This window comes from Cebidichthys violaceus, unplaced genomic scaffold, assembly GCF_023349555.1.
Source record: "Cebidichthys violaceus isolate CVI_PGR_0920_01 unplaced genomic scaffold, fCebVio1.0.p SCAF_45, whole genome shotgun sequence".
Lineage (NCBI taxonomy): Eukaryota > Metazoa > Chordata > Actinopteri > Perciformes > Stichaeidae > Cebidichthys > Cebidichthys violaceus.
Window position 1 is genome coordinate 186,331 of NW_027176650.1, and position 13,670 is coordinate 200,000.

The window sequence follows — 13,670 nt, forward strand, 5'->3', positions numbered from 1 at the left end:
GAAGTATTGATACTCAACACAGTATTATCAGAAAGTCTTTACTCAGATAATCAAAGTACAACAGAAGATTTAGAAATAACAATAAAATATGTATTTTAATGTGAAGAACAAGTTGAATCTGAGACATTAACTTATGATGAAAACTGTGTGCGTGCGTGTGTCAGTGTGTGTGTGCTGTAGTAAAGTCCAGCTCCGTCTCCTCAGTATCAGCGAGGACTCTCTCAGCTCGTCTCTGTAGCTCAGCGTCCAGCAGCGTCGCTCCGAACACAAACCGGTCCTGAAGGAATAAATAAACAGATTATGATCGATCAACGAGTCGTATTTACTGACAGGTAAAGATGTATGAAGGTGTGTTATATTAAAGAGTTAAGGCGTATGAAGGTGAGTTATATTAAAGAGTTAAGACGTATGAAGGTGAGTTATATTAAAGAGTTAAGACGTATGAAGGTGAGTTATATTAAAGAGTTAAGACGTAAGAAGGTGAGTTATATTAAAGTTAAGACGTATGAAGGTGAGTTATATTAAAGAGTTAAGACGTATGAAGGTGAGTTATATTAAAGAGTTAAGACGTAAGAAGGTGAGTTATATTAAAGTTAAGACGTATGAAGGTGAGTTATATTAAAGAGTTAAGACGTATGAAGGTGAGTTATATTAAAGAGTTAAGACGTATGAAGGTGAGTTATATTAAAGAGTTAAGACGGTGTGTTAGTTTTGCGTACCTTCTTCTTGCTGCCGGGCGGAGCTACAGGGGGGTTAAATGTCATGTCTTTGACGCTGTAGAGATTAAACAGCTCCACCGGAGACCTGGACAGGAAGTCAACACACCGGTGAAATAAAAGCACGTTTAAATTTAAATGATACTTTAAATGAGGGTACTGTCCCTTTAAGACCAACCTGCGGCTCAGCTCCACTCCAAGAGATGCCGACCCGTCACTGGGAGCTCCGTGAGAGAGATGGACCGCCATCCTCCGGACCACCGGGTGGTAGTGTCTCTGTAAGGGGACAGGTGTGTGTATTAGTACAATAGAGAGAGTATTAGTACAATACAGGGTGGTAGTGTCTCTGTAAGGGGACAGGTGTGCGTATTAGTACAATAGAGAGAGTATTAGTACAATACAGGGTGGTAGTGTCTCTGTAAGGGGACAGGTGTGTGTATTAGTACAATAGAGAGTATTAGTACAATACAGGGTGGTAGTGTCTCTGTAAGGGGACAGGTGTGTGTATTAGTACAATAGAGAGAGTATTAGTACAATACAGGGTGGTAGTGTCTCTGTAAGGGGACAGGTGTGTGTATTAGTACAATAGAGAGTATTAGTACAATACAGGGTGGTAGTGTCTCTGTAAGGGGACAGGTGTGTGTATTAGTACAATAGAGAGTATTAGTACAATACAGGGTGGTAGTGTCTCTGTAAGGGGACAGGTGTGTCTATTAGTACAATAGAGAGAGTATTAGTACAATACAGGGTGGTAGTGTCTCTGTACAGGTGCATTAGTACCTGCAGTGTGTGTATTAGTACCTGCAGTGTGTGTAGTTCCCACAGTGTGTGTATTAGTACCTGCAGTGTGTGTATTAGTACCTGCAGTGTGTGTAGTTCCTACAATGTGTGTATTAGTACCTGCAGTGTGTGTATTAGTACCTGCAGTGTGTGTAGTTCCCACAGTGTGTGTATTAGTACCTGCAGTGTGTGTAGTTCCCACAGTGTGTGTATTAGTACCTGCAGTGTGTGTAGTTCCCACAGTGTGTGTATTAGTACCTGCAGTGTGTGTAGTTCCCACAGTGCTGTGTTCTGGGCGTTGCAGTGTTCAGGCTCGTCCAGCTCCGGCAGATAGAAGCCGCTGCCCTGAACCTCGTTATCCAACAGGAAGTCACACTTAGGAAACGCCTGAGACACACACACACACACACACACACACACACACACACACACACACACACACACACACACGCACACACGCACACACAGTAAATAAAGGTGTACTTTGTGTGCTTATACAGCTCTGTAGATGAACACACTCACATGCACGGTGGCTCTGCTGGCGGCGAGAACCCCCACGCTGGCGTTGGGCAGCACGTGTAGACTGAGCACGCTGAGACGCTTCACGAACGCCATCGCCCTCTGCAGGCTCACGTGCTTCCTGCGGCGGGTCAGCATGGCATCCAGGCAGCGCAGCACGATGATGATGTCATCATTGGGCACCCCTGAGACAGACGGACAGCAGCTGTGAGTGTGATGTCGTGTGATGGAGGATCAGTGAACAGGAAGTGTGAAGGTGAGCTCTGACCTGCGTGGAGCCTCAGCAGCATTCTGTAGAGCTGAGAGTAGAAGGTGAGAGGATCGATGTTCATGACCTCACCTGAGACAGAGAGACAGACGTGAGGACAGAGAGACAGACACCTGAGCCAGAGAGAGACAGACAGACAGACGGACATGAGGACAAAGAGACAGACAGACAGACCTTGTCCTGACAGGATGGTGAACACCGTCTGTATACAGTGGAGACTCTCCCGACTGGTCAGACCCTGTTGACATGAGGACCATCAGTTAATTGATTAATTGATTGGTCGGTCTGACACTGACTCGTTAAGGGGGCGGGGTCAAACTGAATACTCACTCCTGATTGAACGAGGTTCTGCAGCACGTTGAGCAGGTCGTCAAAGAACTCCAGGTTGATAAGGTGAGCAAAGCTGACAGGAAGTGACATCACAGTCAGTACTACAGTAGTGTGTGTGTGTGTGTGTGTGTGTGTGTGTGTGTGTGTGTGTGTATATATGTGTTTACTTAGCCAGTCCCTCCAGAACAGCAGGAAGAAGAACAGATTTCTGAGCTTTCTTTAAGATCCTGAAGTAAATGAGGAAGACGATGTTCAGAGTCTCTGTGTGCTGAGGAAGATGAAGAGTTTAGTTTCTCTGTTAAACTTTAAATGTATTCTGTCTGCTTCCAACTCACCAGCTTGATCTTCTTCTCTTTGCTCTCAGAGGCTTCAGCCTCCAGCAGCTCCTTCTCCAACTTCTCCTCAGCCTTCTTCCACTACACACACACACACACACACACACACACACACACACACACACACACACACACACACACACACACACACACACAGTCTGTTATTAGATTGTAGAATAATATGAAAGTGTAACCGTTACAACATATAAGCTGTTTGATTTCATGATAGAAGTGATTAAACATGTAACCTGCATATACGCTGAAGGTAATACAGTCATTCAAACCTTATATAGTCCTTCCTGTTCTACCAGGATCAAACCAGTCACATTCTGAGGCTGGAGCAGTCATGTGTGAGTGACGCATGATTCAGAGGGAGGTGTCAGCCTCATACGAGCATAAGAGGCAGAAGCAGAAGCATAGAGTCTGGACTATGCTTCTTTACTAAGACGGCTTAAAGGTCTTACTCCCTTAGGGGGGGACTAGAAGGCGCTTCTGCTATCAGAAGACAGCATGAAAAAAAGAAGAAAGAAGAAGCCTCACAGCGAGAGCCTGTTGAATCAGGATTGTTCGTATTGAGACCGTTTCATTGAGTTGAAGTGGTTGTAAATTAATGATGTGACTTTAATAAAACCACAGCCTTACCATTTGTAAGTGTCTGGGACTCAAACTAAGCACTCTGGTTCTTGAGACTAGTTTAACCCTCTTCCCCTTAAACGTGTGACACAGATGTGACGACTGACTCTACCAGAGGAGCTTCAGGTGGCAGTGTTAGTCATAAATGGTGCCCCACCGAGGATTACCCTCTACCGAGGGTTACGCTCTACCGAGGGTTACGCCCCACCGAGGGTTACGCTCCACCGAGGGTTACGCCCCACCGAGGGTTACGCCCCACCGAGGGTTACGCCCCACCGAGGGTTACGCCCCACCAAGGGTTACCCTCTACCAAGGGTTACGCTCTACACTCTACCGAGGGTTACGCTCTACGCTCTACCGAGGGTTACGCTCTACCGAGGGTTACGCCCTACCGAGGGTTACGCCCCACCGAGGGTTACGCTCTACCGAGGGTTACGCTCTACGCTCTACCGAGGGTTACGCCCTACCGAGGGTTGCGCTCTACCGAGGGTTACCCTCTACCGCGGGTGACGCCCTACCGAGGGTTGCGCTCTACCGAGGGTTACGCCCTACCGAGGGTTACGCTCTACCGAGGGTTACCCTCTACCGCGGGTGACGCCCTACCGAGGGTTGCGCTCTACCGAGGGTTACGCCCTACCGAGGGTTACGCCCTACCGAGGGTGACGCCCTACCGAGGGTTACCCTCTACCGAGGGTTACGCTCTACCGAGGGTTACGCTCTACCGAGGGTGACGCCCCACCGAGGGTTACGCTCCACCGAGGGTTACGCCCCACCGAGGGTTACGCCCCACCGAGGGTTACCCTCTACCGAGGGTTACGCCTTACCGAGGGTTACGCCCCACCGAGGGTTACGCTCTACCGAGGATTACGCTCTACGCTCTACCGAGGGTTATGCTCTACGCTCTACCGAGGGTTACGCCCCACCGAGGGTTACGCCCCACAGAGGGTTACGCTCTACCGAGGGTTACGCCCTACCGAGGGTTACGCTCTACCGAGGGTTACCCTCTACCGCGGGTGACGCCCTACCGAGGGTTGCGCTCTACCGAGGGTGACGCCCTACCGAGGGTTACGCTTCACCGAGGGTTACGCCCCACCGAGGGTTACCCTCTACCGAGGGTTACGCCCTACCGAGGGTTACCCTCTACCGAGGGTTACGCCCCACCGAGGGTTACGCTCTACGCTCTACCGAGGGTTACGCTCTACCGAGGGTTACGCCCTACCGAGGGTTACGCTCTACCGAGGGTTACGCCCCACCGAGGGTTACGCCCCACCGAGGGTTACGCTCTACCGAGGGTTACGCTCTACCGAGGGTTATGCTCTACGCTCTACCGAGGGTTACCCTCTACCGAGGGTTACGCCCCACAGAGGGTTACGCTCTACCGAGGGTTACGCTCTACGCTCTACCGAGGGTTACGCTCTACCGAGGGTTACGCCCTACCGAGGGTTACGCTCTACCGAGGGTTACCCTCTACCGCGGGTGACGCCCTACCGAGGGTTGCGCTCTACCGAGGGTTACGCCCTACCGAGGGTTACGCTCTACCGAGGGTGACGCCCCACCGAGGGTTACATCCTACGAGGGCGTAGCCATACAAGACTCTCAGAAAGACAATAATTTGATTGTATAAAACGATTCAGCTACGCGGTGAGATAAAAGGCCGAAGGTATTGTTCTGACAGCTCTGTGGGACACTAAACCCACAAAAGGTTGGTCGGACTACTGACGCTACAGTTCACAGAGAGAAGCAGACAGGTGCGCTTCATTTACCTTCCTCTGCATCCTGGACAGGCTCTTCTTCTTCTCTTTGTGGTTCATGAACTTCTTCTTTGGTGCCGTGTCCTCGATGTCCTTCTTCATCTGCACCTCCTTTATCCGCAGACTGAGCAGGGTACTCAGCAGCTGGGGGGGTGGGGCATTACATCAGGGGCTGGTCTGACATCACTATGACGTCACTATCAAACAGGTGACATCAGCACACTGTTGGTGTGTTTGATTCGTTACCTCAGGTCTGACGTTGAAGCCGAGGCTCTTGACGAGGCCGGAGATGACCCGCACAGTGGCCAAGGAAGCCCCGCCCTCTTTGTCCTGCTGGAAGAGCTTCCTGAATGCATCACAACACATACCTGACACCTGTAACACAGAGACACCTGAACGCATCACAACACATACCTGACACCTGTAACACAGAGACACCTGAACGCATCACAACACATACCTGACACCTGTAACACAGAGACACCTGAACGCATCACAACACATACCTGACACCTGTAACACAGAGACACCTGAACGCATCACAACACATACCTGACACCTGTAACAGACACCTGAATGCATCACAACACATACCTGACACCTGTAACAGACACCTGAACGCATCACAACACATACCTGACACCTGTAACAGACACCTGAACACATCATAACACATACCTGACACCTGTAACAGACACTCACCTGCTTGACGGAGTCGTTCATCAGGGGAACGAGGACGACGACGATGTTGTTGTGGAAGTTGAAGTGAGGAAGCGCGAGCAGCAACTCACAGAGGCAACGAACGGCAACCTGAGCCAGACCGAGGTACGACTGGAAACCCACCGCCTGACTGCGCTTCTTCTTCGTCTGCTTCCAGTCTACAGGTGGAGGTGAGACACACTGACGTGGTACCTGGATCCTCTGTCTGTGAATGTGTGTGTTACTGTGGTTGTGTACCTTTGATGGTCTGCTCCAGGTCCTCCAGGTAGAACTTATACTGACTCACCAAACCCTCTTCAAAGTCTCTGAGCTGCTGAGTGTCCTTCTTCACCTGCAGAGCAACCAGCCACATGACACACATCAGATACAGGTCAGGACCAACAAGTCCAGAGTCAGGACCAACAAGTCCAGAGTCCAACACAAACCACCCGATGAACCTTTGCTCAAACACACACTGTTGGATGCTGGTTACCTTGGAGGCCTTCTCCTCGGTGGTCAAAGGACGTATCCTGTAGGTGGGGGCGACATCTTTAAAGATCTCCATCAGAGAAACCATCACCAGCTTCCTGACCGTCACCGCCACAGAAGGGTCCGACTCCATCAGCATCCCACGCAGCTCTTTCACTCGCTTTATCTGATCACACAGACATTACATCATCAGACTGCTCCTTTAAACACAGGGTCTGGTCTCAGATCAGTTAGTCTCAGTGCAGGCTTACATTACTGTAGGGGTCCGACACCACAGCTGATCCCAGACGGGCGATGCACAGTTTCCTCTCGTTGATCTTGTGAACTCTGAGCTGCTCTCTCTGCTCTGCTGTCAGCGCTGAAGAGTCCTCCGGCTCTGAGGACAAAGTTCATCATGAGATTACATTACAGTCATTTAGCAGACGCTTTTATCCAAAGCGACTTACAATAAGTGTATTAAACATCGGTATTCAAGAGAACTACTAGTCACCAGAAGTCATAAGTACATCTCCTTTTCTAAACAATCATCTAAGAGCATGAAGCAGAGCATAACTCATGATCCTCTTAAAGATCAGGTTGAGGTCTACGACTCCTCAGTGACACCAGAGAGTCTTTAGCCCAGAATCCTGGTTCATGTGTCTTCAACACCTTTTAAACCATCGTTATAAATTCAGCTACCGTTAGTACCGTTACCACAGCTACCGTTACCACAGCTACCGTTACCACAGCTACAGTTAGTCACAATACCACAGCTACCGTTGGTACCGTTACCACAGCTACCGTTGGTAACGACACCACAGCTACCGTTGGTAACGACACCACAGCTACCGTTGGTAACGACACCACAGCTACCATTAGTAACGTTACTACAGCTACCGTTACTAACGACACCACAGCTACCGTTACTAACGACACCACAGCTACAGTTGGTAACGACACCACAGCTACCGTTAGTAACGACACCACAGCTACTGTTACTAACGACACCACAGCTACCGTTAGTAACATTACTACAGCTACCGTTACTAACAATACCACAGCTACCGTTAGTAACGACACCACAGCTACTGTTACTAACGACACCACAGCTACCGTTAGTAACGTTACTACAGCTACCGTTAGTAACGATACCACAGCTACCGTTAGTAACGACACCACAGCTACCGTTACTAACGACACCACAGCTACCGTTACTAACGACACCACAGCTACAGTTGGTAACGACACCACAGCTACCGTTAGTAACGTTACTACAGCTACCGCTATTAACGATACCACAGCTACAGTTGGTAACGACACCACAGCTACCGTTAGTAACGACACCACAGCTACTGTTACTAACGACACCACAGCTACCGTTAGTAACGTTACTACAGCTACCGTTACTAACAATACCACAGCTACCGTTAGTAACGACACCACAGCTACTGTTACTAACGACACCACAGCTACCGTTAGTAACGTTACTACAGCTACCGTTAGTAACGATACCACAGCTACCGTTAGTAACGACACCACAGCTACCGTTACTAACGACACCACAGCTATCGTTAGTAACGACACCACAGCTACCGTTACTAACAATACCACAGCTACCGTTAGTAACGACACCACAGCTACAGTTACTGACGACACCACAGCTACCTTTAGTAACGACACCACAGCTACCGTTACTAACGATACCACAGCTACCGTTGGTAACGACACCACAGCTACAGTTAGTAACAACACCACAGCTACAGTTAGTAACAACACCACAGCTACAGTTAGTAACGTTACTACAGCTACAGTTAGTAACAACACCACAGCTACAGTTAGTAACAACACCACAGCTACAGTTAGTAACGTTACTACAGCTACAGTTAGTAATGTTACTACAGCTACCGCTACTAACGATACCACAGCTACCGTTGGTAACGACACCACAGCTACTGTTAGTAATAATACTACAGATACTGTTAGCTCTATACTATTTTATGTGAATTACTATAAATGTAATTTAGGTGTTATCATAATGACTTTAATAAGTTGGTCTCGATCAGGATATCACTTGTTATTACCGGTTTATTCTAATGACTTCATAATTAATACAGAAAAGCTTCTCTGTGATATTAGCAGGTGGACAGTGAGACAGGTCTCAGGGTCAAAGGTCACTCTTACCGTTTTCAAACTCCAGCTCATCAGCAGCTACCTCTTCCTCCTCCTCTTCCTCCTCCGGCTGCTTAACAACAACTACAAACACACACATTGATTTCATTAATGACAACTAGAACTCATATTTAATGAAATAAGTTAGATCAATACACGATCAATACCTCTCTCCATGCTCTGTGGGACGACTCCTCTCTGGTCCTTGATGGGCAGCAGGTGGATCACCTCCTTCTCCTCTGTCCTCCTCATCTTCCTGGGAACCTTCTCGTAGCCCCGGACCACCTCGGAGCTCCTCTTCTTAGCGCCGTGCACCGGACCGCTGAGACGCCCGAAACAAGCACACCTCAGTCTGACTGACTTTGATCATCACCTGTGATTTCTACATGTGTGTGTGTGTGTGTGTGTGTGTGTGTGTGTGTGTGTGTGTGTGTGTGTGTGTGTGTGAGTGTGTTACCATGATGACAGGTCTCTGGTGATGAAGGAGGCGTGGCGAGCCATGGCGGTCATCTGCTGCACGTCATCCTCCTCCATCATGTCGGTGGGGAGACTCTCCAGAAACTCCTCGTCCTGCTCCTCCTCTGTAAGAGACAGGATCATGTGAGAGCAGGCCCAGAGCAGTGCATTGTGGGAGAATCCCCCCACTCACCGGGTCTCTTCCTGTACGTCTCCAGTGGGCGGGGCGTCTTGATGACGGCGTCCTTCACCGCCGCTCTCATCTTCTTCTGCTCTTTACGTTGTTTCTTAGCGACGTTCTCCTGCTTCATCTGTCGGTTCTTCATCTTGTTCTCCAGCTTCAAGCCGCTCGTCTTCAACAGACGGCGGAACGTCGGGCGACGCTTCTTAGAACGGGGCTGGGGGAGAGGAGAGAGAGATTAATATTTCTGACATCATATTTTTCTCTTTATTTATTAAATTCTCTGATGACATCAGACTGGCCCTTGTCTGTGATTGGTTCACATGCTTTAAACCCCGCCCCTTTATGTGAATGTGTCATAACCAGATTGATTAACGAGTAGATAACCAGCTCCACAGGCCCTGGTTTAACTAAACCTGGTGAGTTGATCTCTCTCCCACAATGCTTTGCGGTTTCTGTTCCTCATGTTTTCTTCTGAAGTAAATAAAACAGCTGATTGTGTTTATTCTATCCTGAGTAATAAACACGACACTACATGTATTACATTATTATTCATATCATATTATTCATATTATATTATATAAACTTATTTTGTGTCATTTGTCTTTAAAATGTCCAAATTAAAACCACTAAGTTATGTTTCAGTTGGTTCAGTCTGAATTAATCTAATATCTCTGATCAATAATCAACAATCACAGCTGACGTCATCAACTCATTCAACAACGCTTTTTTATCCGTTTACGCGTTCCGTTCATCACGTGTCTCCGTCTCCAGAACGTGACGCCCTCGGTTCTGTCCCGGGAGTCTTGTGTCAGACAGTAAAGACTCTAACGTGCTCATTTCACGGTGATTTAACGGTTCTCCGGTGTGAACTTACCGGAGCCATGGCGGCAGATACTCTCCGTCTCACTACGAAGCTTCAGGCCGAACTTTGAGCACCTTCTCCGGCGCGTGAGGATCGAACGTGTCGCTGTGTTTTGGTGGAAAAGCTACAGCTCGTTTCCACACGTGTGCTGACCGGAAGTCCGGGTTCCTGACCGACAACCCGGAAGTACTCGAGCAGACTGACGGCAAGCAGCGCCCCCAGCGGCCGGAAGTCAGATTACAGGAAGCCGACCGAACCGTTTATATTTATGACGTCATGATGTCATAAATATAATAACAGCTAGTTTAACAACATAGTGTTGAGATATTACAGTTATTGATTCATTATGAATTGAATAAACATAAATGAAACACTTAAAAATTTAAATAATAAAAATACATCGTCGACTCAGAAACAGACCCATAACATGTTTTAATTTAAAAAGAACATTAAATATGTTCCACATCTACAGCTGAAGAAATCACACGTGAATAATTAATATTGCCAATTAAAAAAATTAATAAATATCCTCAGAAATAGAAAAATAAAATGTGTTTATTAATCTATTTTCATATTTCATTTAATATGTAAATGAGTTTAACCCACTTTAATTATTGTCAAATTAACCTGCACATTTATTAATAACTGAGGCTTTTATTTTTTTATTTCACAACAGTTCATATTTTAATGTTTTATTACAGAAACAAATAAAGAGAAATTAATTAACAGTGACATCATGTTGAGTAGATGAAGTAATAACAATAATTGTAGCGGCGTTCCGTCGGTTTTGTTCAATATTAAGCTGCAAATGAGCTGCAGGCACAGTGACTTCATTTCCTTACGCGAATGACAGGAGATTGTTTAGTTCTTTTCCGTTTGTCTTTATTTTGCGTAGCAAAGCTTTAACTAAATATACAAACAATATTCTCTGTCACACGGTAGAAAAACTATGTACTCCCATGTCTAATGCAGCTCTTCGTTTGCACCTGCTGCCGCCATGACATCATTAAAACGCTACATAAGGGAGCGTCACTCGTTAACATAAATGTCTTTCAATATATTTTACATATCTTAGTTCCTACACAATGAGCATAATTCAGAAATTAAATGATAAATATTCACAAAATTCCAATTAAATAATATATACACCTGTGGCTCTTACAATAATAATAACAACAATAACAATATTATTATCATAAATAATAACAATAATAATAACTATGATTATAATAATATAATAATAACAACAACAAACCAATAATAATAATATTAATAATAATAACTATGATGATAATAATAACAATAAAACAATAATAATAATAATAATAACTATGATTATAATAATATAATAATAATAATAAGATCAGCTGCTCCTCTCTGAGTCTCTGCAGGACGACAAAACCTGAGGCAGAAAAACAAAAGGTTTTTATTTATTATTATTATTACTATTATTTATTCCCGTCAGCTGACTCACCTGAGTCCACTTCCTGTTCCTGCTCAGCATGGGCGTGGCCAAGATGCAGGAGAAGAGCCTATCAGAGAGCAGCTCCTCATTGGGGAGGCGGGAGAGGAACTGAGCTGGAGGAGGAAGTGGAAGGGGAGGAGGAGGAAGAGGAAGAAGAGGAGGAAGAAGAAGAAGAGGAAGAAGTAGAGGACAGGTTCAGGTTAAAGCTGGATTTATTTATTTTTATTTTTATTTATTACACTATATTTATCCCGTTGAGGGGGAAATTCTTCTCTGCATTTGACCCATCCCTGTACCAGGGAGCAGTGGGCTGCCCATGACAGGCGCCCGGGGAGCAGCTAGGGGGACAGTGTCTTGCTCAGGGACACTTCGACTCAGCTAACGTCCCAGCCAAGGATTGAGCCGCCGACCTTCTGGTTCCCAGACAACCCTCTTAGCCTAGTGAGCTAGTCGCCCCCCAAATTTGGCTGCAGGTGTTTCCTGATCTCAGGTGAGGCGATGGCTCACCGATGCTGATCAGGTCCATGTGCAGCAGGACGTCCTGGTGGAGCCTCAGGATCCCTAAAGCGGTCCTGAACAGGAACTCCTCCCCGTCCCGGAAGAAGACGTCCCAAACTCTGCAGGCCACGTCCAGGGGGAGGGGCTTCATGTAGAGGGACAGGATCCTGGAGGGGGGGCGGGGTTTAGAAGATCTTTGTGCTAAGCTGCGCTAGCAGTTTACCTGGACTCTACCTGAGGTTTGACTGACTCACCAGTCCATGAGGTAGAGGTCTGGAGTCACACCTGAAGACTGGAAGTGAAGGAAGAGACGAGGAAGAGTCTCCTGGAAGAACACCTGGAAGGTCCCGAAATACCTGAGCATCTAGAGAGAGAGAGAGAGAGAGAGAGAGAGAGAGAGAGAGAGAGAGAGAGAGAGAGAGAGAGAGAGAGAGACATATAGAGGGGTACGGGTGGCTGAGTTTGTGTAGAGTAGATGAAGGTGTTTGTTACCAGCTGGTGGTCTCCTCTGTAGAAAGCCAGCTGACAGGGTCTGTTGATCAGGTTGGAGAAGCTGATGAAGACTTGAACCTCGTCCATGTTCAGGATCAACATGGCCGCCATGGAAGACATACCCTGCACCTGAGAGAGAGAGAGAGAGAGAGAGAGAGAGAGAGAGAGAGAGAAAGAGAGAGAGAGAGAGAGAGAGAGAGAGAGAGAGAGCGAGAGAGAGAGAGAGAGAGAGAGAGAGAGATGGACTCTGCTGGATCAGTCTGTGGGGGGACAGAGGAGGGGGTGTGTGTGTGTGTGTGTGTGTGTGTGTGTGTGTGTGTGTGTGTGAGTGTGTGAGTGTGTGTGTGTGTGACTCACATATCCCACATCAGGTCTGTAACAGGTGTAAGCTCCCAGAATGCTTTGCAGCAGGTCGTGGTAAGGACCACCCTACAAAATAAAAGTCATAATTTACTTCCTGTCTCTGCAGCCTAAAGGACACCAGGTGAAGGTTTCAGACCTTGTGGAAGACGCAGAGCGAAGACAAAGTCCCAGAGACATCCTGAGAGACGAGCTCCAGACCGGACGACACTCCGTCTGCAGGTAAACACGTCCAGGTGAGTCACAGGAGATCCATCAGCTTAAAGACTTCAACCAGCTTCTAGTTACCTTCAGTCTCACCGAGGCTCCTCCACTTCTCCTTCGCTCTGGACAGGAAGATCTCATACAGCTCTGAGGAAGAGGAGGAATGTTAGGAGGAAGAGGAGGAAGAAGGTTAGGAGCAAGAGGAGGAGAGAAAATACCTGCTGTGATGTTCAGCTCGTTGCTCACGGCGAGGCTCCAGACTCTCCCTCTGACGCTGGGAGGTAAACCCCCCCACCACAGGTCCTGAGCCCGACGACTAGACCTCCTGACACAATGACATCATCACAGACTCTCTGACATCACCACAGACTCTCTGACATCATCATCAGACTCTATGACATCATCACCTACATGGCGTCCCAGTTTGGCAGGATGTGCTGGTTCCAGACCAGCGAGGTGTTGGAGATCTCCTCCTCCTGTC

The 13,670-nt window shown here is 47.3% G+C and overlaps 2 protein-coding genes across 4 annotated transcripts in view; both read right to left on the reverse strand.

The window, feature by feature from the left end:
- Positions 1 to 24: 24 nt before the first annotated feature.
- noc3l (NOC3-like DNA replication regulator) lies at positions 25 to 10,322 on the reverse strand. Of its 2 annotated transcripts, XM_068729198.1 has the most exons (21): positions 10,183 to 10,322; positions 9,318 to 9,522; positions 9,126 to 9,249; positions 8,836 to 8,990; positions 8,681 to 8,752; positions 6,772 to 6,896; positions 6,525 to 6,686; positions 6,290 to 6,383; positions 6,035 to 6,210; positions 5,579 to 5,707; positions 5,345 to 5,476; positions 2,949 to 3,029; positions 2,781 to 2,881; positions 2,614 to 2,686; positions 2,458 to 2,521; positions 2,284 to 2,355; positions 2,019 to 2,200; positions 1,755 to 1,883; positions 895 to 992; positions 720 to 804; positions 25 to 277 (listed from the first exon to the last, which is right to left on the reverse strand). In XM_068729198.1, exons 1-21 carry the CDS (start codon positions 10,189 to 10,191, stop codon positions 161 to 163), a joined length of 2,385 nt encoding a protein of 794 aa, XP_068585299.1. In that variant the 5' UTR covers positions 10,192 to 10,322; the 3' UTR covers positions 25 to 160. The 2 variants fall into 2 exon arrangements, with proteins under 2 accessions (XP_068585299.1, XP_068585300.1); XM_068729199.1 differs by lacking the exons at positions 25 to 277; positions 720 to 804; positions 895 to 992 and adding an exon at positions 1,385 to 1,476.
- A 501-nt stretch (positions 10,323 to 10,823) lies between these two features.
- The window catches only part of LOC137886631 (TBC1 domain family member 12-like), a 5,848-nt gene continuing 3,001 nt past the window's right edge, over positions 10,824 to 13,670 (reverse strand). The window contains exons 6-15 of one of the 2 annotated variants that reach the window (XM_068729166.1): positions 13,601 to 13,670; positions 13,408 to 13,514; positions 13,274 to 13,336; positions 13,125 to 13,201; positions 12,983 to 13,054; positions 12,626 to 12,754; positions 12,388 to 12,497; positions 12,143 to 12,300; positions 11,645 to 11,748; positions 10,824 to 11,572 (exon numbers count right to left, since the gene is read on the reverse strand). The exon at positions 13,601 to 13,670 is cut by the window's right edge and continues 48 nt beyond it. In XM_068729166.1, coding sequence (XP_068585267.1) covers positions 11,534 to 11,572; positions 11,645 to 11,748; positions 12,143 to 12,300; positions 12,388 to 12,497; positions 12,626 to 12,754; positions 12,983 to 13,054; positions 13,125 to 13,201; positions 13,274 to 13,336; positions 13,408 to 13,514; positions 13,601 to 13,670 — 929 coding nt within the window. In that variant the 3' untranslated portion in view covers positions 10,824 to 11,533. Of the gene's footprint in view, positions 11,749 to 12,142; positions 12,301 to 12,387; positions 12,498 to 12,625; positions 12,755 to 12,982; positions 13,055 to 13,124; positions 13,202 to 13,273; positions 13,337 to 13,407; positions 13,515 to 13,600 lie in introns of both variants that reach the window. The other variant, XM_068729165.1, reaches the window with a different exon arrangement.

Coding starts and splice junctions, on each gene's coding strand:
- noc3l (XM_068729198.1), bottom strand. Junction 2,201..2,283: donor GCTGCTGAGGCTCCACGCAG/GTCAGAGCTCAC, acceptor CGTCTGTCTCAG/GGGTGCCCAATGATGACATC. Junction 278..719: donor CGCCCGGCAGCAAGAAGAAG/GTACGCAAAACT, acceptor TTATTCCTTCAG/GACCGGTTTGTGTTCGGAGC.